A 22,074-nucleotide genomic window follows, 5' to 3' on the forward strand; every position below is an offset into this window, starting at 1 on the left:
ATTTAAAGCCCGGAACGCATCCAGTCTGATGTCTATCCTTGCAAGTGGTGCAGTTTGCCCAGGTTGAGTGTTAAAGGACAAACAATTATAACAATTTATAACGTACATTTGTTGAGGCAAACATGCCATAATAACTATTCTGTTCATAGCTTAGTTATGCAACACCACTGTATTTTGGGGAAATGTAATGTATACCTACGAGATCTGGCAGGTAAATTAGTGCATATTGTAATGATGGTCAGCTACGGCAAATAGAGAGAGTACAAAGTGAAACCAAGTGGGCTATAAAACGCGATAGTATATGAAATCTGACATAAACACAACAAAAGAATAAGATACATACGTGTCTCATTTTCATCCCGAATCACCACATGGACGGATATCAGCAACATTTCAAGAGTAAACTCGTAAACACTTGTATTGTCCGCGCAGGTCTCCGGTGCTCTGCTGGGAGCTGGTGGAGGCATCATGAGCTACGTGGCGACATGTTGAAAAATATAATTGTTTTACACAAATGTCTCCGTATCCAGTCCTCCCTGATCACCCCCTACTGTGGCGAATAAACAAGTTCTGTTCAGAGAGCAGCCGGGAGCACTCTGGCCGCTCCGCTGTGAGTGAGTGCTGCCGGCGGCTGTGACTGTGGTCGGCATCCTGCAGGGGGCTGATTCACTCCGGCTCCTCCAGCGGCTGCAGCCTGAGAGTTTAACCCTCACAGAGCCAGCGAGCCTCTGCTCAGAGAGCTATACTGTGTATGCTATTTCTGTGCTAACAGTGTTACAGGAACCCACAGCCTGGGACACAACTGAAACCCTTCTAAGGAATGTTACATGGACAAAGTTGTACGTTTCTAAGTTATGCTATGATTCTTTATTTTAACAGGGGAAGTGCACAAACAACATATCCTTATATTAAATAAGGAGGGATGTAATTCACCAGGATTTAGCATGTTTTTGTAATTCCCATAGTAGGGGGAAAGCAAAATATAAAATAATACAAATACAAATAAGCATAAGAAGACACGATCAAATTAAGATTAGACAATAATAGACAACCAATTACAGTATTAACACAGTCAGTGTACGTGACCTCCAAGTAAGGACATTAAGCACACGTTATATCCCTATGGGAATAAGGGATTATCAAACTTTCAGCCTACTGTTAGAGGCAGACATACTGTCAGGCCTCCCAGGAACATCTTAGTTATCGTAGCCCTCCCTGGACAGTCACCGGCTAATGCTTTCTAAACTGGAAAGTGAGAGGTGAGAAATTCAATAACAGCAGAATGGGTCTCCGCAGACTGGCATACAGTCAGGCTCAGAGGAAAATGTAGCCATTAGTTCCTAAGAATGATTCAACACTTAGGAAACACCACTTTCTTGGGCCTAACAGGATTGATTTTGTTAATGTTCTAACTTTGTAAAGTTTGTGTTTTCCAGGGTCAACGTGTACTTGTATCTCTGAGCAGAGTAAGTGCATGTTGTTTGTTGTTCCTCTGCAACAGTACCTTACTATCTGTGTCCACGGTGGATCTGCTCCTGCTAAGTAATCAGTTGCTTTCCAAACAACATATCAATCTAAAGTTTCCACTAAGCCTCACTCTGCAAACAGAGAGCATGTGTAAGTGTGACAGATGTGTGGCCGGCTCTGTTTACAGTACAGGCCGTCCCACACTACGCTTGTAGTCTTTATTTAACATACTCTCCCAAGCAACACTTCCCACAGCTCCTTAAAAACATACCTTATGAAGACACATTTCAACGTCTTATTAACAGTCTTACCAGCAAATAGTAATGTGGGATAAGGCACACACATGTATATGATTGTGATGGACTCAGCAATCATTTTACCCAACAAACTCATAGAAATTTGACAACACAATATGGTACACAATGCATTATTTACATTTATTGATAAATAGCAAAATAATGATATACTATATTATATAAATAAAAGATACAAAAGTACAACGGGGCATATTGACACTATAAACAATGTGCATTTGTTGAAATGTGCTTTAAAGATTCCGTGTTTTGATTGCTTTTATATTCCTAGTGTGTATTTCTAGGTCTGTATCGGACAAGCAAGTCTCTTTCAGGTTGAAGCATCCCAAATCCATAACGCCTGGCATTTACCTCCGGTATCTGAGCATTTGGGTCAGAGAGCTCCAAATCGTAGTTCATCAACACCATGTAAACAAACCTGAAGAGTAAAACATGAAATTAGAACTTTCAAGATGACATTGAAGGTAACAAACTCATCCAGTGTGAAACATGTTGAGGTCTTAATGGATCGTAAAGTAACATGGTGACTTATAGGACACTCACTGTCTGATGGTGTTGATGGCAAACTTCTTTCCCATGCAGCCATTGGCCCCTGCGCCCCATGGCATGGTGTAATATTTTAGCCTTCTCCCTCCTTTATAAAAATCTCTCTTCACGGAGCCATCTTTATTCAGGAAGCGATCGTACTTATATTTCTGGAAAGGAAACACATTTAGAGATGCAACCGGTTAGAAAGAGCAGATTTTATTCAGTTAGATCAGAGTTTGCTAGATACTGTAGTTTTAGCTAGGTCCTAGTTTGTTTCATTTCTACTGGACAGTGCGTCAATGATTAGTGCAGCCTGCAATGTCCTTCCCACGCCTATTAGCTGTGTTTCCCCCCCCCCCCGGAAGGGTCAGTGTTGTGTAGGCGTTGATTCCACCTTACATAAACCACTACACTAATTACACTTAGCTCTGCCTCCAACAAGTCAAGACAATTACTGCTGTTCCTGTTGGCAGCACAGTAAGCTGTGGATAGAGCGAGGAGGTTGGACACAGGCAATATGTTACTGTAACAAGATAGGACAACCAACCTGTGGCTCGTGGTGAATCTCTGGGTCCTTCTGAGGGCTGTTGAAGGGGAACAAACACACCCGGTCTCCTTTCCTTAGCAGGTACTGTTGGCCATCAGCCATGTTGAGGGTTTTTTCCTGCACTACCTCTCTGGTGATGAAGGGGGCAGCAGTGAGTCTAAGGGTTTCTTCTAAGGCGCTATCTGTAAGAGGCAGAAAGAAATGTTGTTAATAACAAAAGAGCAGAGGTTTTATTTGCAAGATTTCTCTTCTTATGAATTAGGCTTTATTTATCCATTTTCTGTTCACCGTAATCTACTTTTCTTAGCTGCAATATTATCTTATTTTTGTTGCCCTATACATCCACATGAATAATGTATAAATCCATGAATCTTTCAAATGTGATTCCAGACTACCTGACAAAAAGGAGCAAGCTACTCCCAACAAATGTTTTTCTTTCTGTTTACACTCAGCCCTCACCAAACACAGGGGCGTTCACAGGTCTGTCCAGTAATGAGGTCTCTGAGGTCTCCATCGTTGAGACAGCGCTGAACTCGTTCTTCACCGCTGTCAGAGCTTCAGGGTTTGTCAATAAGTAGCCCAACAGCCAAAATGCAGCCGGACCAACATTGCCCTGAAAACAAACAAAGACTCACATGATGACAATGATAGGGTTTTTAGTTTCACTCTGGCGTTGCATAGTGACAGCACAGGTGGTTGTTTGCTAATAGCTAATAAGAACATCACATCCCTAGTACTCATGTCTATTGTTTGTTAGAGTTGTAATGAAGCACACATTTCAATAAAAGTCTGGTTCAACAAAAAATAAAAAGCATAATGACTATTGGGGGCTGCTGACTGGATAAAAAGGCAACAGCTTCCTTTCTTCGGTGAGGTATGAGAGGAGCCGTGCTCTGGATAGTTTCACTTCTGGCAAAGCTCAGCCTCGTAATGGTTTACTAAATAAGGAAAGCGCTTGGAAACCGGAGGTCCCCCGCCATCTGCCTGCATCCAAGGGCAGGACAAGCTATGAAGCTATTTAGTTTTACAGCTTACTGTGGCGCTGACTGCCAAGAGAAGACACATCAAATAGTTCACATTTTGTTAATGTAATTATCAAAAAAGGGCCTCTTAAGTCATTGCAAATACACAATTAGGTGTGTTAATGCCTGATAACACAACTGATCATAGAACTTCGGTATCCATTAAAAGATTTGTCACAAGTACAAGACATTATCCAAACTTTTGGCAGATGTATCACAGACCTGTGTGTGTGAAAGATTCCTTATAGACAGCAATATTTCACTGTTAATAACACCATATATGACTGACATGACAACATTGTGTGTCATAACCATAATAACTGTCCATATATTTGTTAACTTCTCGCAAAAGTTTTGTGGGAAACTAAGAATGTGACTCAGAGACAACCTAACGACATGAAGCTTGTAATCAAATGGTGCATAAAGAGGATGAGTAAGCAGTCTGAAGGGGAACGCAACTGTTGAAGTTGCCATCTTATTTATATCTTTGATGCAATAAACTTCTCCAGCAGGCTGTAGGCAACACTGTGAGTCAATAGCAAGTCCAGTTTTACGTGAGTGAGAAGTCAAGATCAGTTCAAATCCATTCAAGACTAAAACCAATACAACCAATAACCTGCTTGTTTTGTTATAGTAGAAATAAAATGTCCCTTTAACATGGGAAGAGATGGAATGGTGCATACTAGCTGACCTTTAAACATCCTACAAACCAAGTGAAGAGATTTCTGACATTTACATTTCTTGAATGAGAAACATGTTTCCCTTTGTTCTGTAATCGATGAGAGAATCAATCAAGTTACCATGTCTGTTAATTTGGTGTAATAACACTGTGCTCCATCACAGTCATACAGTCTTATATTTGTTAAACACTTGCATGGCTTTCCGATTTACAGGCAGACTGCTGTGAAAGCAGAAAAGTTGAGCAGTGAACAGCACACTCATGTGTTAGATAAGAGTACTGCACAGTGGTAGAGGAAGTAGTTCATACCAGAATCAGAAAATATAAGTACTCCACTATAATTAAAAGTCCTCTATTAAAAACCCTAATTAAATAAAGGATTATGAATCCTGAGGCAAATTCATCATATTTAACTGTTGATGTTGGTGGAGTAGCTGTTCTGTTTAGGTAGTTTAATCCAGCATAAATAATGAATGTGAGGAGGCATGAAATAAGTCACGGTGTTGAAAAATGCTAATTATTATGTTAATTATACACATTTCTAATATACTTAACTTTGTGAAGTATTGGATAATTTTACCTTTGAAGTTTTTGTTAGAGGCCATGCTAAAAAAGTCAGGAACCATTGGTTTAATCTTTTAAAATGTGTTGTATTTCAAAAGCTTATCATATTGTATTTAAATCTCATTTCCAGCTGCAGTAACTACGTAAAGGCAGTTATCTAAAAGTAGCTAAGTAAAAAGTATATTATTTCCCTCTGAAATGTCGTGGAATAGAACGATTAAGTATCAGAATATTGGAAAAACTCATGTAAAGTATCTCAAACCTGTACTTAAGTGCAGTACTTCTTAATACACGTTCTTGGATACTCTCCCACCACAGAGACTGAGTGTCATCAAGTTCAACCGACAGACAGCCTCTCTAATCTCGAGAGGTGATCACCAACTGAAATTCTGGCTTTGCACATTCTTTCAACGTCTTGCTCACCTGTGTGGCCCACAGCTGCATCAGCACAGCCTTCCTCTGCGTCTCCTCGTCGGCCCCATCCTCCTGCAGGAGCGTCCTGTAGGCGTGGAGCCAGGGGCTGGCCCCCGAGTCCTGAGTCAGGCCTGCTGGAGCCAGGAGCCCGCACAGTCTCTGCCGCACACTCTGGGCTGTCCTCTTCTCCTCTGAAACAGATAAACATCACAGCGTCAGTGAGGGAGTGAGTCAGGCTAAACATACCTAATCTGAATGAAAGGCCTGATATATAAACAGATTGTACAGATACCGAGGTTGGACAGGCTCGACTGGAGAGCAATACTATTGTAATTGGCCAACTTTCATGTGTAATAAAGAACAAAAGCAAATCTAAACAATGATACAGCACGCAAGGAAAGACCTTTCTTCAAAGAGGAGGGGGAATAAGATGTAGCAGCTGGTACAAGTTGTATCAGGTCTGTGATGATACATTGGGAATCGTAAAAGTCTTCAAAATGAAAACAAAGCTACGAGACATTGCGTAAGCAACTGATTGAGGGAAACTTTCCATGACAACTGCAAAATAGAAATGAGCTTATATCTATCGATGATGTCAATCCATGTTAGTGATAAATGTTAACAGTGTAAACACAAGTTACGTCTCTCCTGAGTCATGGACTTTGATGTGCATCATAACTAACAGACTTCTGTCACTGCAGCCTTCCTGACTAAAGCTTCTGACACCCCGAAGGATATCTGTAGGCACAGTAAGTTCAGCATCACTACCTGGCTTCAGTGTGCCTCTCGCCATTTTAGTCAAGAGGCCATCAAACTTCTTGTACTCCTCATAGACGCTGGAGGGATCTGTGCCGTTGTTGTTCTGTTCCCCTCCGAACAGCGACAGGTACCCCGCCCTGCAGAGAAAGGAGACATCAAAAGTGTGAGAACGTGTGGTACTCTATGGGGGATGAATGGAGACATTGTTTTGCCTTGACAAAAAGATAACCAGCCCACGCAGGTATTTCATTTGACACAAGAGATCACCTTTCAACTGGTAGGTTTCCATTGGCCAACACAAGGTGAAGCTTCTCCTCAGAGTGTATGTCACTGTGTTAAAGGTAACATTACTACCTTGTAGTGTTTTACATTCCTGATACTCTCTCCTTTGTTTACTAAGGATACTTCTTAACATGAAGGGCAGCTACTTTTATGTTCACATCCGGTCTCCTAAAACACTCAACCGGAAAGGTGACCTCAAACATTTGTGTCATGGTAATCATCCTACATTTTTCTTGCTGTGTTTACAAGCAGAGAACCGCAGGACTGGCGGCTGTGTAAACTGTTTAGTGGAACATTTTTGCGTAAATGCTTCCTTTAACTTAGTCAAGAGTGTGTGTGGGCGAGACAGGGGTACAATTACTTGAAAAGTAGGCTGTAGGAGAGGTTGAATAGTCCCTGCTCTTTCCAGTCTTTCTGGTTCTGAGGCATCTCAGTTTTCAGCGAGGCCTGCAGGTGTCTGCTCATGGTGCTGTTCAGTGCGGCCAAATTCACTCCCATGAAGTGCCTGTGGACACAAAAAGGTTGAGATGACAAAGTAAATAAATGTTAAATGGCATTCCATTGAGCGGAAATCCTGTGAATCCTGTCCCACTAATTGATGTGGTGACCTGACTTCATAGCTAATTGTTGACTTAGGTTTCATATTTTCCCTGAGGTAAGGAAAAGGCTCCGAGTTTTATTTTTAGCACATTTGGGTAATTGTTAACATGATGAACGAAGAAAGGAGAGGTCGGCAGGACACACAACTTATCACTCAGACTGAGCTTCCAGAAAGCAGTGTGCCCATTGGTCAATCTTTTAAACCTTAACATTAAAAAAGATTGCTTTGTTTTTATTTTGATGTCTGCCAGCATCTCAATACAATAGATGCCTGAGCAATAATGAAACAAGAAGACCTACAAATTGATTTCCCAAAATAGTAAGGGAGTTTTCAGAAATATCCACAGTGATGCTATTCATGAGATTCGAGTGGTAGTATTTCCACAAACAAATTTCGTTCTCTATTTATATAAGAAATTAAAATGAAAATAGACAGTACAGGCTTTCAGTTTGGAGTTCATACTAATGAGGACTTACTTTTTCATCAAGGCTTTTACATTAGATGGCTGATGATGAGGGAGCCGCAGGTTGAAGATCCTCTCCATGAGCACCTGTGCATAGCGAGTGAAGTCCAGGGAGTCCGAGTCATTGATGACCGCGTCGTACGAGTGAGGATCCAGCAGCACCGTCACATAACGTCCAGCAGCACGCACCTGCACATCATCAGTGGAGAAAATTAAAATGCAAGAAGAAAATGCAGCTAGAATTCTTTTTTCATGCATTTCTGTAACATTATAAATTTTCCGAGCACTTTTTGTTGTGATTATTGTTCTAATGTATGTTATTTCTTACATTTTTGAAGCAAACCAATTAGTTTTCTCATGAAGGGCAGTATTCCATTTATCTTTCAAATAAATGAAAAAGTATTTGCTTGTACAACTCAAAAGTATTTTGTTTCAGGATAACTTAAAATCATGGCATCATGGTATCCTGATGTAAACGTTTAGTGTTATCCGTAACATGCTGTTACATGAACATAAACATATTCTTAAATGTCTAACCATTAATCGACAGTATCATTTGGAGAGGCAGCATTTTTACGCTGAATTGTTTTATAAGTATTAAGATCTTTAGAGGATCATATGTATTCATATCGTATTTACAGAGGGGGCATCGGTGAATCAGATCATCATCTCTGTTGGTCTTTTCTACTCACTGTGAAAATGTCGCCATGTTTCTGCTTCATTCGGTCCAAGAACTTGGAAGCATCTTTTCCAAACTCAAGTGCATGGCCTAACCAGGGGATAACTCCTTTGTCTAGAGGAGGATCACTCTTGGATCTAAAGAGAAAATTAAATACAAATATAAAGTTACATTGATTTATTGTATTTTCAACAACTTGCTATTTTGAAGATGGTTGTCTTTCTTTATCGTACTGACAGTTTAAAAAGGTGGAGAGACACAACGTGACATGCAGCTCTGGACAATAACCAACATAGAGATGTGTTATGTTACACATGCATCTACTTTGTTGTCTGCCTCAACATTAGTTTGTGTCACTTATTTTACGTCACACCTATTATGACATGATCACTTAAGATAACAATAAAAGGGATAGGTCAAATTGACTTGTCAAATTATTCTTTCGTCATTTGTCATTGCTTCAATGGAAATTGAAACTTCAATGAAGTGGAAAGCTGCACAATAGGGACACTTATATTTAACACTGCAGTAGTTTAACTGCATTCCTTTACAAAACCAAACCAATACAAAATAAAAATGTTGGCGTGTGCGTACATCACGAGAAAAATAGCATACTCGGGTGGTAGACAAAATCGTTTGACAAATATGTCACCACACTGACTAGTCTTACATTTGCACCAGTTAACAAAAACACATGAGAATATTGTTGACACGGGTGTGTAAGATTCAATGTCATGTGCATTTTTCATTAGCGTGTTTAGAGCACGAAGAAAACACAATACAAGTCAATCAAACAATAACTCACCTCGATCTGTGTGTGAGAAGGAAATAAAGCAGGACAGCTTGGAAAATCAGAAAAATAGTCCAGATCATCTCGTGTGTTTACCTACCTCGCTGCTCTGAGTCAATGGAGTCCCGTCTGCTCTCACATGGCTTTATTATGAGCCAGAGCTACGTCACAGTCCTGTCACTGCATCTTTACATTGCCCACGCTGTTGCATGTGCTCACTTACGTTATCATGATTACACTTCTTTCATATAATACGAGGGAATACAACGATAATCATTTAATTATCCTTAAGGCTAGTTGACATGCAGTTGAGACACGTTTGTATTTATAGGGATTTAGCTAGAATGGATGGGGACCCGGAAAAAAAGTTGTTAGCATTATTCTGTAGTAAGGTACAGCATCAACCGCATAGGATGGGGAATTACCTGCACTCTGCAAGACTTTATACATGTTCGTGCACAAACTACAGGTGAAAAGTTAATATGTAGTATCCATGTTGCCGGTAGTTCAAACCTCAATTAAATCTAGATCAAATTTGTATTGGATTTCCTTCTTTTCTGGATTTTGGCAAGATGTCTAAATTATGTTCCCTTATTTGGGGAAATCCCTTTTGTTAGGCAATCGTTTATTGAAAAGCTTAAGGAAGTATGATCCTGCGTGCCAGTATTCACGCACACGTAAATTATTACTGTAGAAAAAAACCTGAGTCATACAAGCTTTATCCTTTTCAATTTAATATGAGCTCATGTTTTATCACTTAGTGTGTGCTCAGGTTGGCATATCAAGTATGGAGAAACAGAGGAAAGTCACCCTGATTGTAGAGACGTGCTGAATTGCAGGTAGATATTAAAGATTTAAATAAATAATAATAATAATAATACATATAAAAGTACATGGTCGTACATGGTCATTCTACTAAGCAAACAATTGTTGATGTACCACAGATTTACCACTTGTATTATGTGATGAATATTTACATTGACTTTGAAGCAGCAACTTTTTGTTTGAATCTTTATTAACCAGACCAATATGAAAATGTGTAGTCCCTGTAAAGTTGACACAGCGGGTCTGAGGCGTGCAGTGAAACAACTTTTAGCAGCTTTCTGAACAGCAATATGACAAATAAACTGCTTCACTCAAACAAAAGGTTTGGGGACCACTAAACTGCTGCTGAACATGAAAATAGCTTTTCTTTCTCTAGTGATCTTATTATCGCATCAAACCAAAAGGAGAAATATAAAAATGATATGCTAAAACTGCTTGGCAAGACTAACAAGAGAACCTGTATTAAGAAAAAATGTAAAGGAATTATAAATAATGCTGAACCTACATGGCCTCAAATGTAAACTCAGAACTTCAAGGCAGGATGTGAATTAGGAGAGCTCCTTACACCCCTCCTTATCCCCCTCCTCTTCCACCTTCTCTTCCCCCTCTGCTTTAACCGTTCCTCGTGATTCATAGACATCCTCCGGAGTTTGGCCAAACACGCCCGTGGTCCGCTTGAGGAGGTAGACGGCAGCATGTAAACCCCCGACATTGACCCAAACAGTGTGCAGCCTCCTCCACAGTCCTCCCATCCTCGAGATAGCCTGGAGACAACATTCATCTTGTTAGGGCAAACTAACAAATGAGACAGATGTTTTGTGTAAAACACGATATCCAACTTAGAAAAAAAAACAGCTGTTTAAAGTCTTTTTCCATGACTCATGGGAGGCGTATTGCATTCTGCATGCATACCTCTAAGTAGAGGACCATTTTAGATTGTTTAAAGTTGGATTAATCATGTCTTATAAAACCTACTGTAATACACAAATAATTACAAGTAATTGATTGTCAACAACAAATAAATCATTACTAAACACTGTTTTCACGTCATTAGAAGCCAATTTGACTTCATTGATTCATCTGGGAAAGCCCGTATAGCCTACCACAAAGGTCAACAGCAATGTCATTGACTGGAACAAAGCTATTTGTTAAGAACTGTACTGTCCTTTTTCAATGTAGATATAAAAAAACACACATTGAATTTATAGATAATATGCCTTGCTAATATCAGGGTTCTTACACCTTTTCAAAAGTCAAATTCAAGCACTTTTCAAGCATTTTCAAGGTGCATTTTCCAGCTTTTCAAGCATCTTACAGCTGTTGTAAATTACATATTTATATACACATACTCAAATGATTATTTCCCTACCTCACATTAAATAAGATGTTCTTTATGCTATAAACAACCAAATGTGTGTTTCGTGATAGCCTTCTACACAAGGATGAAAAATTAAAGAAAAGAAAACTAAGTTTAATATTTCAAAATTAGTGACCTGTACATAGACTAGGCCTCCCATATAACCTGGCTGAGCCAATATACAACAATCAGCCAAATAACTTTTCAATACATTATTGATTAATTGTTGGTAGTGAACGCAAGTCAGAGGTACATGGTGTACTTCTACTCCACTGCAGTTCAGAGGTACATGGTGTACTTCTACTCCACTGCAGTTCAGAGGTACAAGGTGTACTTCTACTCCTCTACAGTTCAGAGGTACATGGTGTACTTCTACTCCTCTACAGTTCAGAGGTACATGGTGTACTTCTACTGCACAACAGTTCAGAGGTACATGGTGTACTTCTACTCCACTACAGTTCAGAGGTACATGGTGTACTTTCCTCCACTACATGTATTTAATCCCTTTAGTTACTTCACAGATGAATGATGTGAAATCTAATCAAGTGTTGAATCAGACTTTAGTTCCACCCGGAGTAAATCCACCAGCTACCCTGCAGTATACAAAGTCATTCAGACTCGCTGCACCTTCACCAGCTTTGAGAACACTTTCATGATCAATCATTATAAAACATATCATATATATTATTCTGAAATGGACCAATCTGCACAACGACTACTTTTACTGTCTTTCACTATATTTAGATGAGAATACTTTTCTATTTTCACTTGAGGAACATTTTGAATGCAGGACTTTTACTGTAACAGAGTATTCCTACACTCTGGTACTTTTACTAAGTACAAGATCTGAGTACTTCTACTTTTACTCAAGTACAAGATCTGAGTATTTCTACTTTTACTCAAGTACAAGATATGAGTACTTCTACTTTTACACAAGTACAAGATCTGAGTACTTCTACTTTTACTCAAGTACAAGACCTAAGTACTTCTACTTTTACTCAAGTACAAGACCTGAGTACTTATACTTTTACTCAAGTACAAGACCTGAGTACTTCTACTTTTACTCAAGTACACGATCTGAGTACTTCTACTTTTACTCAAGTACAAGATCTGAGTACTTCTACTTTTACTAAGTACAATATCTGCAGGGTTCTTACACCTTTTCCAAAGTCAAATTCAAGCACTTTTCAAGCATTTTCAAGGTGCATTTTCCAGCTTTTCAAGCATCTTACAGCTGTTGTAAATGACATATTTATATACACATACTCAAATGATTATTTCCCTACCTCACATTAAATCAGATGTTCTTTATGCTATAAACAACCACATGTGTGTTTCATGATAGCATTCTACATGAGGATGAAAAATTAAAGAAAAGAAAACTAAGTTTAATATTTCAAAATTAGTTATCTGTACGTAGACTGGGCCTCCCCTTAGCCAATACAAAACAATCAGCCAAAAACAATCAGCCTTTTCAATACATTATTGATTACTATTTTTGAGGTACTTTTAGGTTGGCAGTAAACATAAGTCAGAGGTAAATGGTGTACTTTGACTCCACTACATGTATTTAATCCCTTTATTTACTTTACAGATGAATGATGTGAATATAATCAAGTGTTGAATCAGACTTTAGTTCCACCTGGAGTAAATCCACCAGCTACCCTGCAGTCTACAAAGTACTTCAGACTAGCTGCACCTTCACCAGCTTTGAGAACACTTTCATGATCAATCATTATAAAACATATCATATATATTATTCTGAAATGGACCAATCTGCACAACGACTACTTTCACTGTCTTTCACTATATTTAGATGAGAATACTTTTCTACTTTCACTTGAGGAACATTTTGAATGAGGACTTTTACTGTGACAGAGTATTACACTCTGGTACTTCTACTTTTACTCAAGTACAATATCTGAGTACTTATTCCACCTCTGGTAGTGTATTAGTCTGAATTGTAGCCACAAAATCACACAGAGCTGCATAACAATAGACTCACAATGGTAACAAGTGGAAAATAATATTTACTAATGAGTACAATGATTTGTAGGTAATTTGACTACTCAAGACACCTGACTTATACATCTTCAAAGGATGACTGTGTTCATTCTACAATTACATGAGATTAAAGCAAAATGTAGTTTTACTTGTATAATAGTTCAATTTTATATAAAAGACAGTTTGTTTTCATCTATTTTCAAATCAACAAAGTCTTGGCTTTCAGAATATTAAACTTCTTTCGGCAAATTCAGATGATAAATACAACTTTGAAGCTTGTAACGGCATAATGTTTCTTGTGAGTGTTTCCCCGGTACACAAACGCAAAAATACACAAACACACTCGCGAGCTTCCCCCAGACCAGTAATACAAACGAAAATGTGTCTTCGGGTCAATGTGACTGATTTCGATAGATCAAGTCACATTTGGTTTAGGTACGAAACATACTACCAGTAGAAATACATTGCTTTCAAAATCGCTCTGTGTCGAATCAATAGATTATATTTCGTGACTATAACACGAAATGCCGTGAGAGCTTCATCCTCTGAACACCACACGATGGTGACTAACGCACATAACATAGGTACGCTCCTCTGAAATGATTGTCCCCTGCAATTATTATTATCCCTCAATCGAGTTCGCTATTCAGCTAGCTAACGTTAGCTTAAACAAACGTAACATGCAACGTTAGCCTAATCTAAAATGCTCTACTACGGCGTACCTTTCATGTGGCTCGTCAGCGCAGACTCTCGCATCGTTATTTTTGCAAACTTTGCAGGAGGCTACTCGTGGGCTTGACCCTCGTCTTAGCCATGGCTTGTATTTGTCTTCTGCTAACCAACGCTCGTTGAAACAGCAACCTCCTGGCACACTGTCATCTATCTCTCATCAGAATGCCCAGGTCACACGTAAAACAAACACTTGCAGGTCGCGCGCATAGTGCGGGAAGGTGCAGCGGAGATGTTTTATGTAGAAGAGAAGCAATTATTTTCTTTTAATCTAAAAAGCGAACTATTCAGTCAGACAGCAATTTTTTGTAAAAGTAAAGCATTTACATTTTCAAGCACTTCATCTCAATTTCAAGCACCATTCCCAAAATGCAAGCACTTTCCCAACCTTGAAAACACCATGTCAAATTTCAAGCATTTTCAAGGATTTCAAGCACCCGTACGAACCCTGTCAAATGTGACGCGCTCGAAGTTGCAAAGGCTCATTTCAAAATAAACGTGGATTTGCGTAAAAAAATAGTTTTTCAGGGTTCGGTGTTTTGTTTGATTTTAAATAAACAAAGTCTTGGCTTTCAGAATATGAAACTTTTATTTCCAAAATCACACGATAAATACATGTTTGAAGCTTGTAAAGGGAAGATGACAGGCACTCTGTTGTTCCGCAGCGCCGCCCCCCCCTCCCTCCAGCTGAAATTATGAATGTAAGGCGTATAGTAATCATAGATAACACGGCAGGGTCCGTTACAGTTTGTTTTCATCTGGTTTCAATTAAACAAAGTCTTGGCTTTCAGGATATTAAACTTGTTTCGGCAAATTCAGATGATAAATACAACTTTGAAGCTTCGGCATAATTACAAGCGGAGAACGGAGTAACTTGACGTCACAGCAGGCATAACAACAGCCGGTGTTTCTCGTGAGTGTTTTCCCCGGTAAACAAACACAATACACACAAACGCAAAAATACACAAACACACACTTGCGAGCTTCCCCCAGACCAGTAATCCAAACGAAAATATCTTCCCTCTGTACTACTTTGATCATTTGCTCCGTTAGTAATCAATCAGATCGATGGATTCCAGAGAAGAGGAAACTTTGAAGGCCTTTTTCTCAAAATGAGGACTCGGTGACATATTTTGCTTAATATCTGGAGTACAAAAACAATCCTGATATCATCAGAAAGCTAGGAGTCTCCTCTTTCCAACAGTGTATACAACTCAAAATGTGTCTTCGGGTCAATGCGACTGATTTCGATGGAGCAGGTCACATATGAGCTATACATGTGTTTTTATACTAGGTCTAACTCCCTGACAATGACAAAGCAGAACCTTTGATATTACAGTACACGTGTGGAGATGAAAATTAACAATTGTTCTTAGGTGTTTTTGTAATTGTGCCCTTCTGTACAAGGAATATGTTTACAATCCACAGATAACAAAACATCAGAGGTTAGGGGAAAACGCAGTTGTAGTTGTTTCCCTATCAAGTAGGTGTGTGAATCAGTGGTTACGGCAAACTGTCTGGTTAGGATGAAAAGCTATATGATCCCTTATCAGGAAGACGGAGGCAGGCCAAGACTTGCCCTGTGGTTTATCTGTAAATCCTTCGCTTACCTTGGTAAAGCATTTCTTGTCCTGTGTCAACAAGGCAGCCTTTCCTGTCCCCGGGGTGCTCACACGGGCCATCTCTCTCAGACAGGAGGGGTACAGGTCCCAGTTCTTCTTCCTAGAGCCCATTCTTCAAGAAAACAAAGGAGATACCTTTATCAGATAGTGTGAAAGATAAATCCACTATTTCGTATTTTTGTGTTTAAAAATCTTTTAACCAGCAAAAACGAAGAGGTGACATTAAGAGGTTAACATTAGACTTGACTGGGACATTGAAGCCACTGGAGAGGTAATGAACCCTTTAAAACCAGGAAAAGACTACAACTATTTATATATTTAAATGTTCTAACCCTGATACTAGAAATCCACTCATTCAACAACACTTCTACATACTACTTAATCAAGCATGCACTGCACACGTGTTTATGGTACCTCTTCCCAAAGGGCATGTCGGTGATGATGATGTCAACAGAGCCGGTCCTCATGGGTAAGTTGCACAGATCCCATTGCACTGTGTCAATGGGCATTCCAGGTGCACTGTTTTGAAGGATTCCATTGGAAAAGCATCATCAAAACCAGATGAAGATCACCAAATGCACATAAATGTTCTTATTACTACTTATGAGATGTCGTGATGTGCACACTCTCACCTGCCCTTAGCTGCCCTCCTTTTCTGGATGTGACATATATTATTGACTGTGCGGGTAACTGCCATGTCATTGTTGTCACCGGCAATGTAGAAAGATGTGTTGAATTCAATGGCCCCCTGGTGATGAAAAACATAAAACACAATTACATTTAGTTTTTGAAATACAGGTAGAAGTCCATTTGAAACAGTACTTTTTGTCTTGACATTTTAAGTTTTAAGTCTGTGTTTGATGTCATCAGGAGACAGCAGCAGCATTATGTGGAGCAGTGCAATGATGTGAGGATGAAGCTAGTAAGATGATGCGGTGTACTGTCGAATATTAAGAAATCATGAGGTTATTGGAAAGGGTTTAATATATATACTGTGTTTATGTTTTGCACTTGATGTTTTTCCATCAAAGCAATATTGTAGTATAGGTATAGATATGACTTACCTCCAATGGTATAGCTCCTGTCCCGCACATCGGATCCAGGATTATATCAGACGCCTGAGGACTACACAGCCTATCAACAGAAAAGTGTGAAAATAACACAGTATGATTATCATCCAGGTTCATTATATACATGTCAATATAAAGCATGAACCAATTGTGCTGTTTCTCTTCCCCACGTTCTTGTCGTGACTGACACCATCCTGCATGCACTGCTCGCATTTATTAAACCCTAATTTCATTTTAGCACTTCGTGACAAAAGATATGCCGATATGAAAGATATAAAAAAGATATATGTGTCAAACTATCTTCACGGAAAATATTGCTAAACCCTGAGGTGTGACTTGCATTTTTATCTCAACAGAGATGAGTTGTTTTTGGCATGGGAGATGTTATTGGATATATCAGTGTTATCTACTTATAACTGGAAGAATTGTTCCACAGTCCGAGCAACTCCTTTTGGAAATATGCCATTACAAAGTTATCAGTTTAATGTATCGATCATTTTACTCTCTCTGTCATGTGTTAAACTTTGCTTTGCATTAGTACATGCACAAGACATAGCTCTCTGAAGGATTATATTTAACCAAGTTGTGGAATACTTATTTAGGTTATTTGCACCTTCTTCTTCAAGTATCTATCTGTGTGAGTGAGTAGGAAAACACATTCAATCTGTTGTTACAGTTGGTATGAGGTTGCAGCATGACAGTATTTTCTCTCTTCCTCCTACATCAGTCACTTTGGTAGCTGTCCAAGGTACACCTCATTGCAAGTGTCATCATGACAGTGTTTTTAATGACTAATCCGTTGTTAAATCAACGAGAAACTTGGAATTATTCCTTATTTCAATAATATACATACAAACTTTAAAGAAATTCAGGATCCGAATGAATCCCTTGTTCAACAAAGCCGTTAAAACAGAGTTGAATAAATACCTGAGCATGCCATAGCATAAGGTCGAGCGCAGTGTAGTGGGTCCGAAGTGGCTGATGTTCCTCCTGTGAAGACTCTCTTCTGTGAGTGCGATGCCGATCACCACCTCTACATTGTGTATGTTCAGTAACACCTACAGTGCAGGAACATACAGAGCATGATTACAAAGCAATTATCAATTACCATGAATACATCTTTATATTCTTAAGAGCTGAAACGATCCTCAGAAAATTCATCACAACCCATTTTCACATGATTGAATTGTTTCTTAGTACGTAGATTTTACGTTTATCAACCTTTTTCTTAATCAATATCAAGCCACACTTATTGTTTTTACTTCGGCTGTGAGTGTTTGTGTGTGCTCAGGATGAGTTTCGCGCTGTCTCGCTGTAACGCCGAGCCGGAAACCACACCAGTAAGCCAGCTCACTGAGCAGCGAGCCTCGCAACGTCCCGACCAATCAGAGCACACTGGGCTCACAGGGAGGGGGGGGCAGGAGCTCCAACAAGCCGTTTAGGACAGAGAGTGAATACGTGGTGAATACACATACTTTACAGAGGTGCTGTATGAGAAACCAATGTGATTTTGGAAAATTGCACAATATAAATCTATTCTAGTCGACCTCAACAATGGAATTATGATCAGTAGAAATAGCCATGACATGGGACCTTTAAAATGAATTCAAGGAAAAGACGCACCGTTTCGTCATTGGATACAATGAAGCATTTTTCAACATGTCACATAATGTGGACGGCTTATCTTCATGGAAAATGTGACTCAGCAGAGTTCTTATTATTTCTTTTGATACTCCTTAGACTAAATATTATGCTATGCCTTGCAAATGCATCAGAACAGGCAGTTTTTTGGCCAGTGTAATGTTATTCACTGAGTCAGTCCAGCCTGAACAGGCACGCCTACCTCTATGTCAAACTTTGTCATGTCGGCTTTCCACTGGAAGAATTCTTGCACGCCCCCACCAAAGTCTCTGGCTGCATCATTGGAGGTAAAGCTGTGTATGACACCGGCCCTGTTGCACGTCACACGGAACTTAGTGACTTTGGTCTTTGGTTCTGCCTCCTCCGAGTCCGGGGTGCTGTCCTCCGTGTTAGCAGTGACCTCTGCCTTCGTCTGGCTTTCAGCAGCGGACCCCGCCGGAGGTAGTTCTTGCTGCTCAACATCAGCCACACTACAACCTACTAGTAGTGAGGCCACAGATGCGACATCTGTGGCCTCACTACTAGTAGGTTTTACTTTGGTTCCATTTCCACCTTTCCTGAAGCCTTTTTTCTTTTTGAAGGTGCGATTTAGTTTCCAAATCTGTAAGGCATTAGTCCAGGGGAGATTGGAGGCAAGCTCCTGCAGCTCCAGCAATGTCTCCTCCTGCACAGAACACAGTGTTTAGTACCCATGGAGATAATCCATGCATTGGCTAAGAGAATAACGCTGTGTGTGTTACCTTTGATTCTTTGAAGGGGTAATCATGATATTCCTCAACCACAACAAACAGGTTGTCTACAGACTTCAAAAGATGGACCTACAGGAGAGAAGGAATCAATGAAGGAAAGACAGACATGTTCATTTAAGATGGAGGTTATCTGTACACTATTTACACCTGGGCCATTTTAAAAGGGGTTTAACATACGGTATCATCACTGGGCTCTAACAGCAAAAAAAGACATGCATTGTCTCCAGGTTTCCTACCTGGAAAAGCTTGTCAGACGCTATTGGAAAGTATATGCGACCACGATCTTTGCTGATTATTGCATCAACTCCAATTTTCTCCTTGACTTCTTCTGCAGCAGTCTGCTCAAACCCTGTAGGCACTGTTGCTCCAATGGTGACAGTGATGACGTCCCCAATGGGGGCATCATTTTCAGAGGAGGAAGAGGCGGATGTACAAGAGCCCGGCTCTGCATCCCCTTCTTCCTGGGAGGACATGCTGTATGAGGATAGGCTGCACCTCACTAGACAGAGATATAAACTGGAAGATATGAATGACAGCTGGGGCCAAACTCAGAGGCTCACGTGTAACACCTGGAGACAGAGAGACACAAACACACACTGTTAACACGGCATATTCTTTCATACTCTGGCAAGAAGAGTCATTTGAAAGAGAGTAACGTGTTATACAGAAATATTGTCTGTCAATCAAGTAGTCGTAAGTAAGCTTAGCTGGCGTGAACACATTTAATAAACCTGTAACGTTATTGCTTGACAAGCATCAACTAAACAAGTTAATGTATCAGGCTAACGTTAGCTTTAAGGAGCTAATACGTTGTTACCACTTTAAATCTTGAGACGTGAGCCACAGACATGGCTTTTACATTAAAGCGCTGCCGCATTATAATACGTGTTTATATGATGAAACCCCTGGTTTAACTGTTGCAGCTGCTGGTAATAGTTTAACAGTTAGTTATGTTAGACTTGCAAACTGGAGTCAGACCAACCTGTCAAACACGAGGCGAAAACATTTTCATTCAGCAGCAACAACAGTGACGAGACTTCCGGCAGAAATCCTAAAGAATAAAAGCATCATCTCGGACACAAATTAGACATATTTCTAAAAATAAAAAAGAATCCTGAAAATCATACATGGTCATGCAAAATCAATGCATATAAACATAGTCTTTCTTTCTTTCTTTCTTTGTTAATTTGACCACCCTTCGCAAATGTGCAAGTCTCCAGCAAAACAATTTAGCCTATGTTTAAAAAAAGCTGTTTTGTTTTGAAAGCAAGAATCCCCTGATTTCCTTTTTCTCATGTTCACTGGCTACTACTTCCGGATAGTTCTACGTGTTTCCCCGAAGTGGTCGACAGAGGGCGCCATGATATAATATTTTTAGCTAAGTGGGAGAACCAGGGACAGTTAGCCATTCTATGACAACACAGAAAAAATATCCACCTTCAAACATTCAACAACAAACAGTTAAGGAACATAATACTACAGATAGAAGCCTACATGAAAAGACATCACCCAAATCCAACTTATCCCTGCAAACTATATTTCAAAGGAAATACAAAGGAGACAGCAAAACAAGTTAGGCTATACAGTATATAGAAATGTATTTATTGGGATAAACCCCTTGAGATGCACCATCTCGTTTTCAAGGGGGCCCCGACAATAGCACCAACTTACAGACATACATAAACAAAAAGACAAAAGGCAAAACATGACACACCATACAGTCTGTTAAGTAACATTCAAGTAATACATACAATCATTACAATCATTATAATTTGAGAGACAGTCGTGCACATCAGTTTCATCAATATCAGTTTCATCAATAACAAGTGCAGACCAGTTGAAAGTGAGATGATAATGCATGTTGAAACATACCCAATGATGCAAGAGATCTAATAGCAGCAGGTAGGGTATTCCAGTCTGTTGGGGCTTTGAAAATGAACGCTCTTCTGCCAATCAATTTTTTTTGCAGAGGGGACAGAGAAATAAATCAGAGTGTCTAACTTGATGATTTGGTGAGTAGGGTACAAAATACTGCTTTAAATAAGGGGGATAGTTAAGATAAATGCATTTAAATATCAGCTGAAGCCAATGCATGTGTCTTCTTACATTTAATGAAGGCCATTTAAGTTGGTTTTACATTGTGCAGTGATGTGTACGAAAAAAAGGATAACCAAGAACAAATCTGCATAGTCTATTGTAGGCTATGTTGAATAGAGCAAGATCTGATTTATGTGCATCTTGGTAGACAACCAATAGTCCATAATCGGAAGAATAAGTTGAGAAGCAATTCTCTTTCGGACACTGAGCATAAAACAATTGCGAGAGCGACACCGATTCCGATTCCGTAATTGACTTTTTGTATTACATGCTTTATATGTAGTTTAAATGAAAGTTCAGAGTCTAGCCATACACCAAGATATTTAAAGCTATCAACTTTATGCAGAGAAGTGCCATCCTTACATTTTATTACTACATTAGGTTTGGATTTGAGCTTCTGCTTGGTACTAAAGACCATGGTATAAGATTTTGTTTTGTTGAGCAGTAGTTTATTGTGTGATAGCCAGTCCTGTAAGATATTAAAATCCGATTGAAGAGAAATCTGAATTTGTGAAAAGTCAGATTTGGATGTATATGACAGTGTCGTCAGCATAAAGGTGAGTATGAAAATTAATGAGACAAGAAGGTAAATCATTTATGTAAATAGCAAACAGAAGTGGGCCCAGAGTTGATCCTTGGGCTACACCCTTTTGTTGGATCAACAGGTCAGACTGTTTTCTATTAACAACCACACATTATTTTCTATTGTGAAGGTACGAGTTAAACCATAACACTGTATTATTAGAAAGGCCAAATGCCGTGAAGTTTATCCAAGAGCAGATATCGATCAACGAAATCAAAGGCTTTTGTCAAGTCAATAAAAATGGCGCCTGTGAGTTCACCATCATCTGCAGCAGAGTACAAGTCATTC

At 39.4% G+C, this 22,074-nt stretch overlaps 2 protein-coding genes across 2 annotated transcripts; both read right to left on the reverse strand.

Moving 5' to 3' along the window:
- Positions 1-1,974: 1,974 nt before the first annotated feature.
- On the reverse strand, positions 1,975-9,216 carry LOC117446182 (prostacyclin synthase-like). The gene is made up of 10 exons (XM_034082202.2): positions 9,125-9,216; positions 8,333-8,456; positions 7,654-7,829; positions 6,938-7,081; positions 6,304-6,431; positions 5,545-5,726; positions 3,316-3,469; positions 2,857-3,038; positions 2,325-2,476; positions 1,975-2,199 (listed from the first exon to the last, which is right to left on the reverse strand). Exons 1-10 carry the CDS (start codon positions 9,190-9,192, stop codon positions 2,049-2,051), a joined length of 1,461 nt encoding a protein of 486 aa, XP_033938093.1. The 5' UTR covers positions 9,193-9,216; the 3' UTR covers positions 1,975-2,048.
- Positions 9,217-9,822: 606 nt separating this feature from the next.
- Positions 9,823-20,188, reverse strand: thumpd3 (THUMP domain containing 3). Its single transcript, XM_034082946.2, has 10 exons — positions 20,089-20,188; positions 19,343-19,675; positions 19,098-19,175; positions 18,560-19,021; positions 17,644-17,774; positions 16,711-16,780; positions 16,279-16,394; positions 16,061-16,165; positions 15,635-15,758; positions 9,823-10,698 (listed from the first exon to the last, which is right to left on the reverse strand). The coding sequence occupies exons 2-10, from the start codon at positions 19,577-19,579 to the stop codon at positions 10,483-10,485; spliced, it is 1,539 nt and encodes a 512-aa protein (XP_033938837.1). The 5' UTR covers positions 19,580-19,675; positions 20,089-20,188; the 3' UTR covers positions 9,823-10,482.
- Between the last annotated feature and the right edge of the window lie 1,886 nt (positions 20,189-22,074).

Source organism: Pseudochaenichthys georgianus, chromosome 5 (genome assembly GCF_902827115.2).
Source record: "Pseudochaenichthys georgianus chromosome 5, fPseGeo1.2, whole genome shotgun sequence".
Lineage (NCBI taxonomy): Eukaryota > Metazoa > Chordata > Actinopteri > Perciformes > Channichthyidae > Pseudochaenichthys > Pseudochaenichthys georgianus.

Coding starts and splice junctions, on each gene's coding strand:
- thumpd3 (XM_034082946.2), bottom strand. CDS start 19,579: ATGTCCTCCCAGGAAGAAGGGGATGCAGAGCCGGGCTCTTGTACATCC. Junction 19,176..19,342: donor CGTCTGACAAGCTTTTCCAG/GTAGGAAACCTG, acceptor TCTCTCCTGTAG/GTCCATCTTTTGAAGTCTGT. Junction 10,699..15,634: donor ACAAGAAATGCTTTACCAAG/GTAAGCGAAGGA, acceptor TGTTGTCTCCAG/GCTATCTCGAGGATGGGAGG.
- LOC117446182 (XM_034082202.2), bottom strand. CDS start 9,192: ATGATCTGGACTATTTTTCTGATTTTCCAAGCTGTCCTGCTTTATTTC. Junction 2,477..2,856: donor AGATTCACCACGAGCCACAG/GTTGGTTGTCCT, acceptor TTTCCTTTCCAG/AAATATAAGTACGATCGCTT. Junction 2,200..2,324: donor GCCATCAACACCATCAGACA/GTGAGTGTCCTA, acceptor TTTACTCTTCAG/GTTTGTTTACATGGTGTTGA.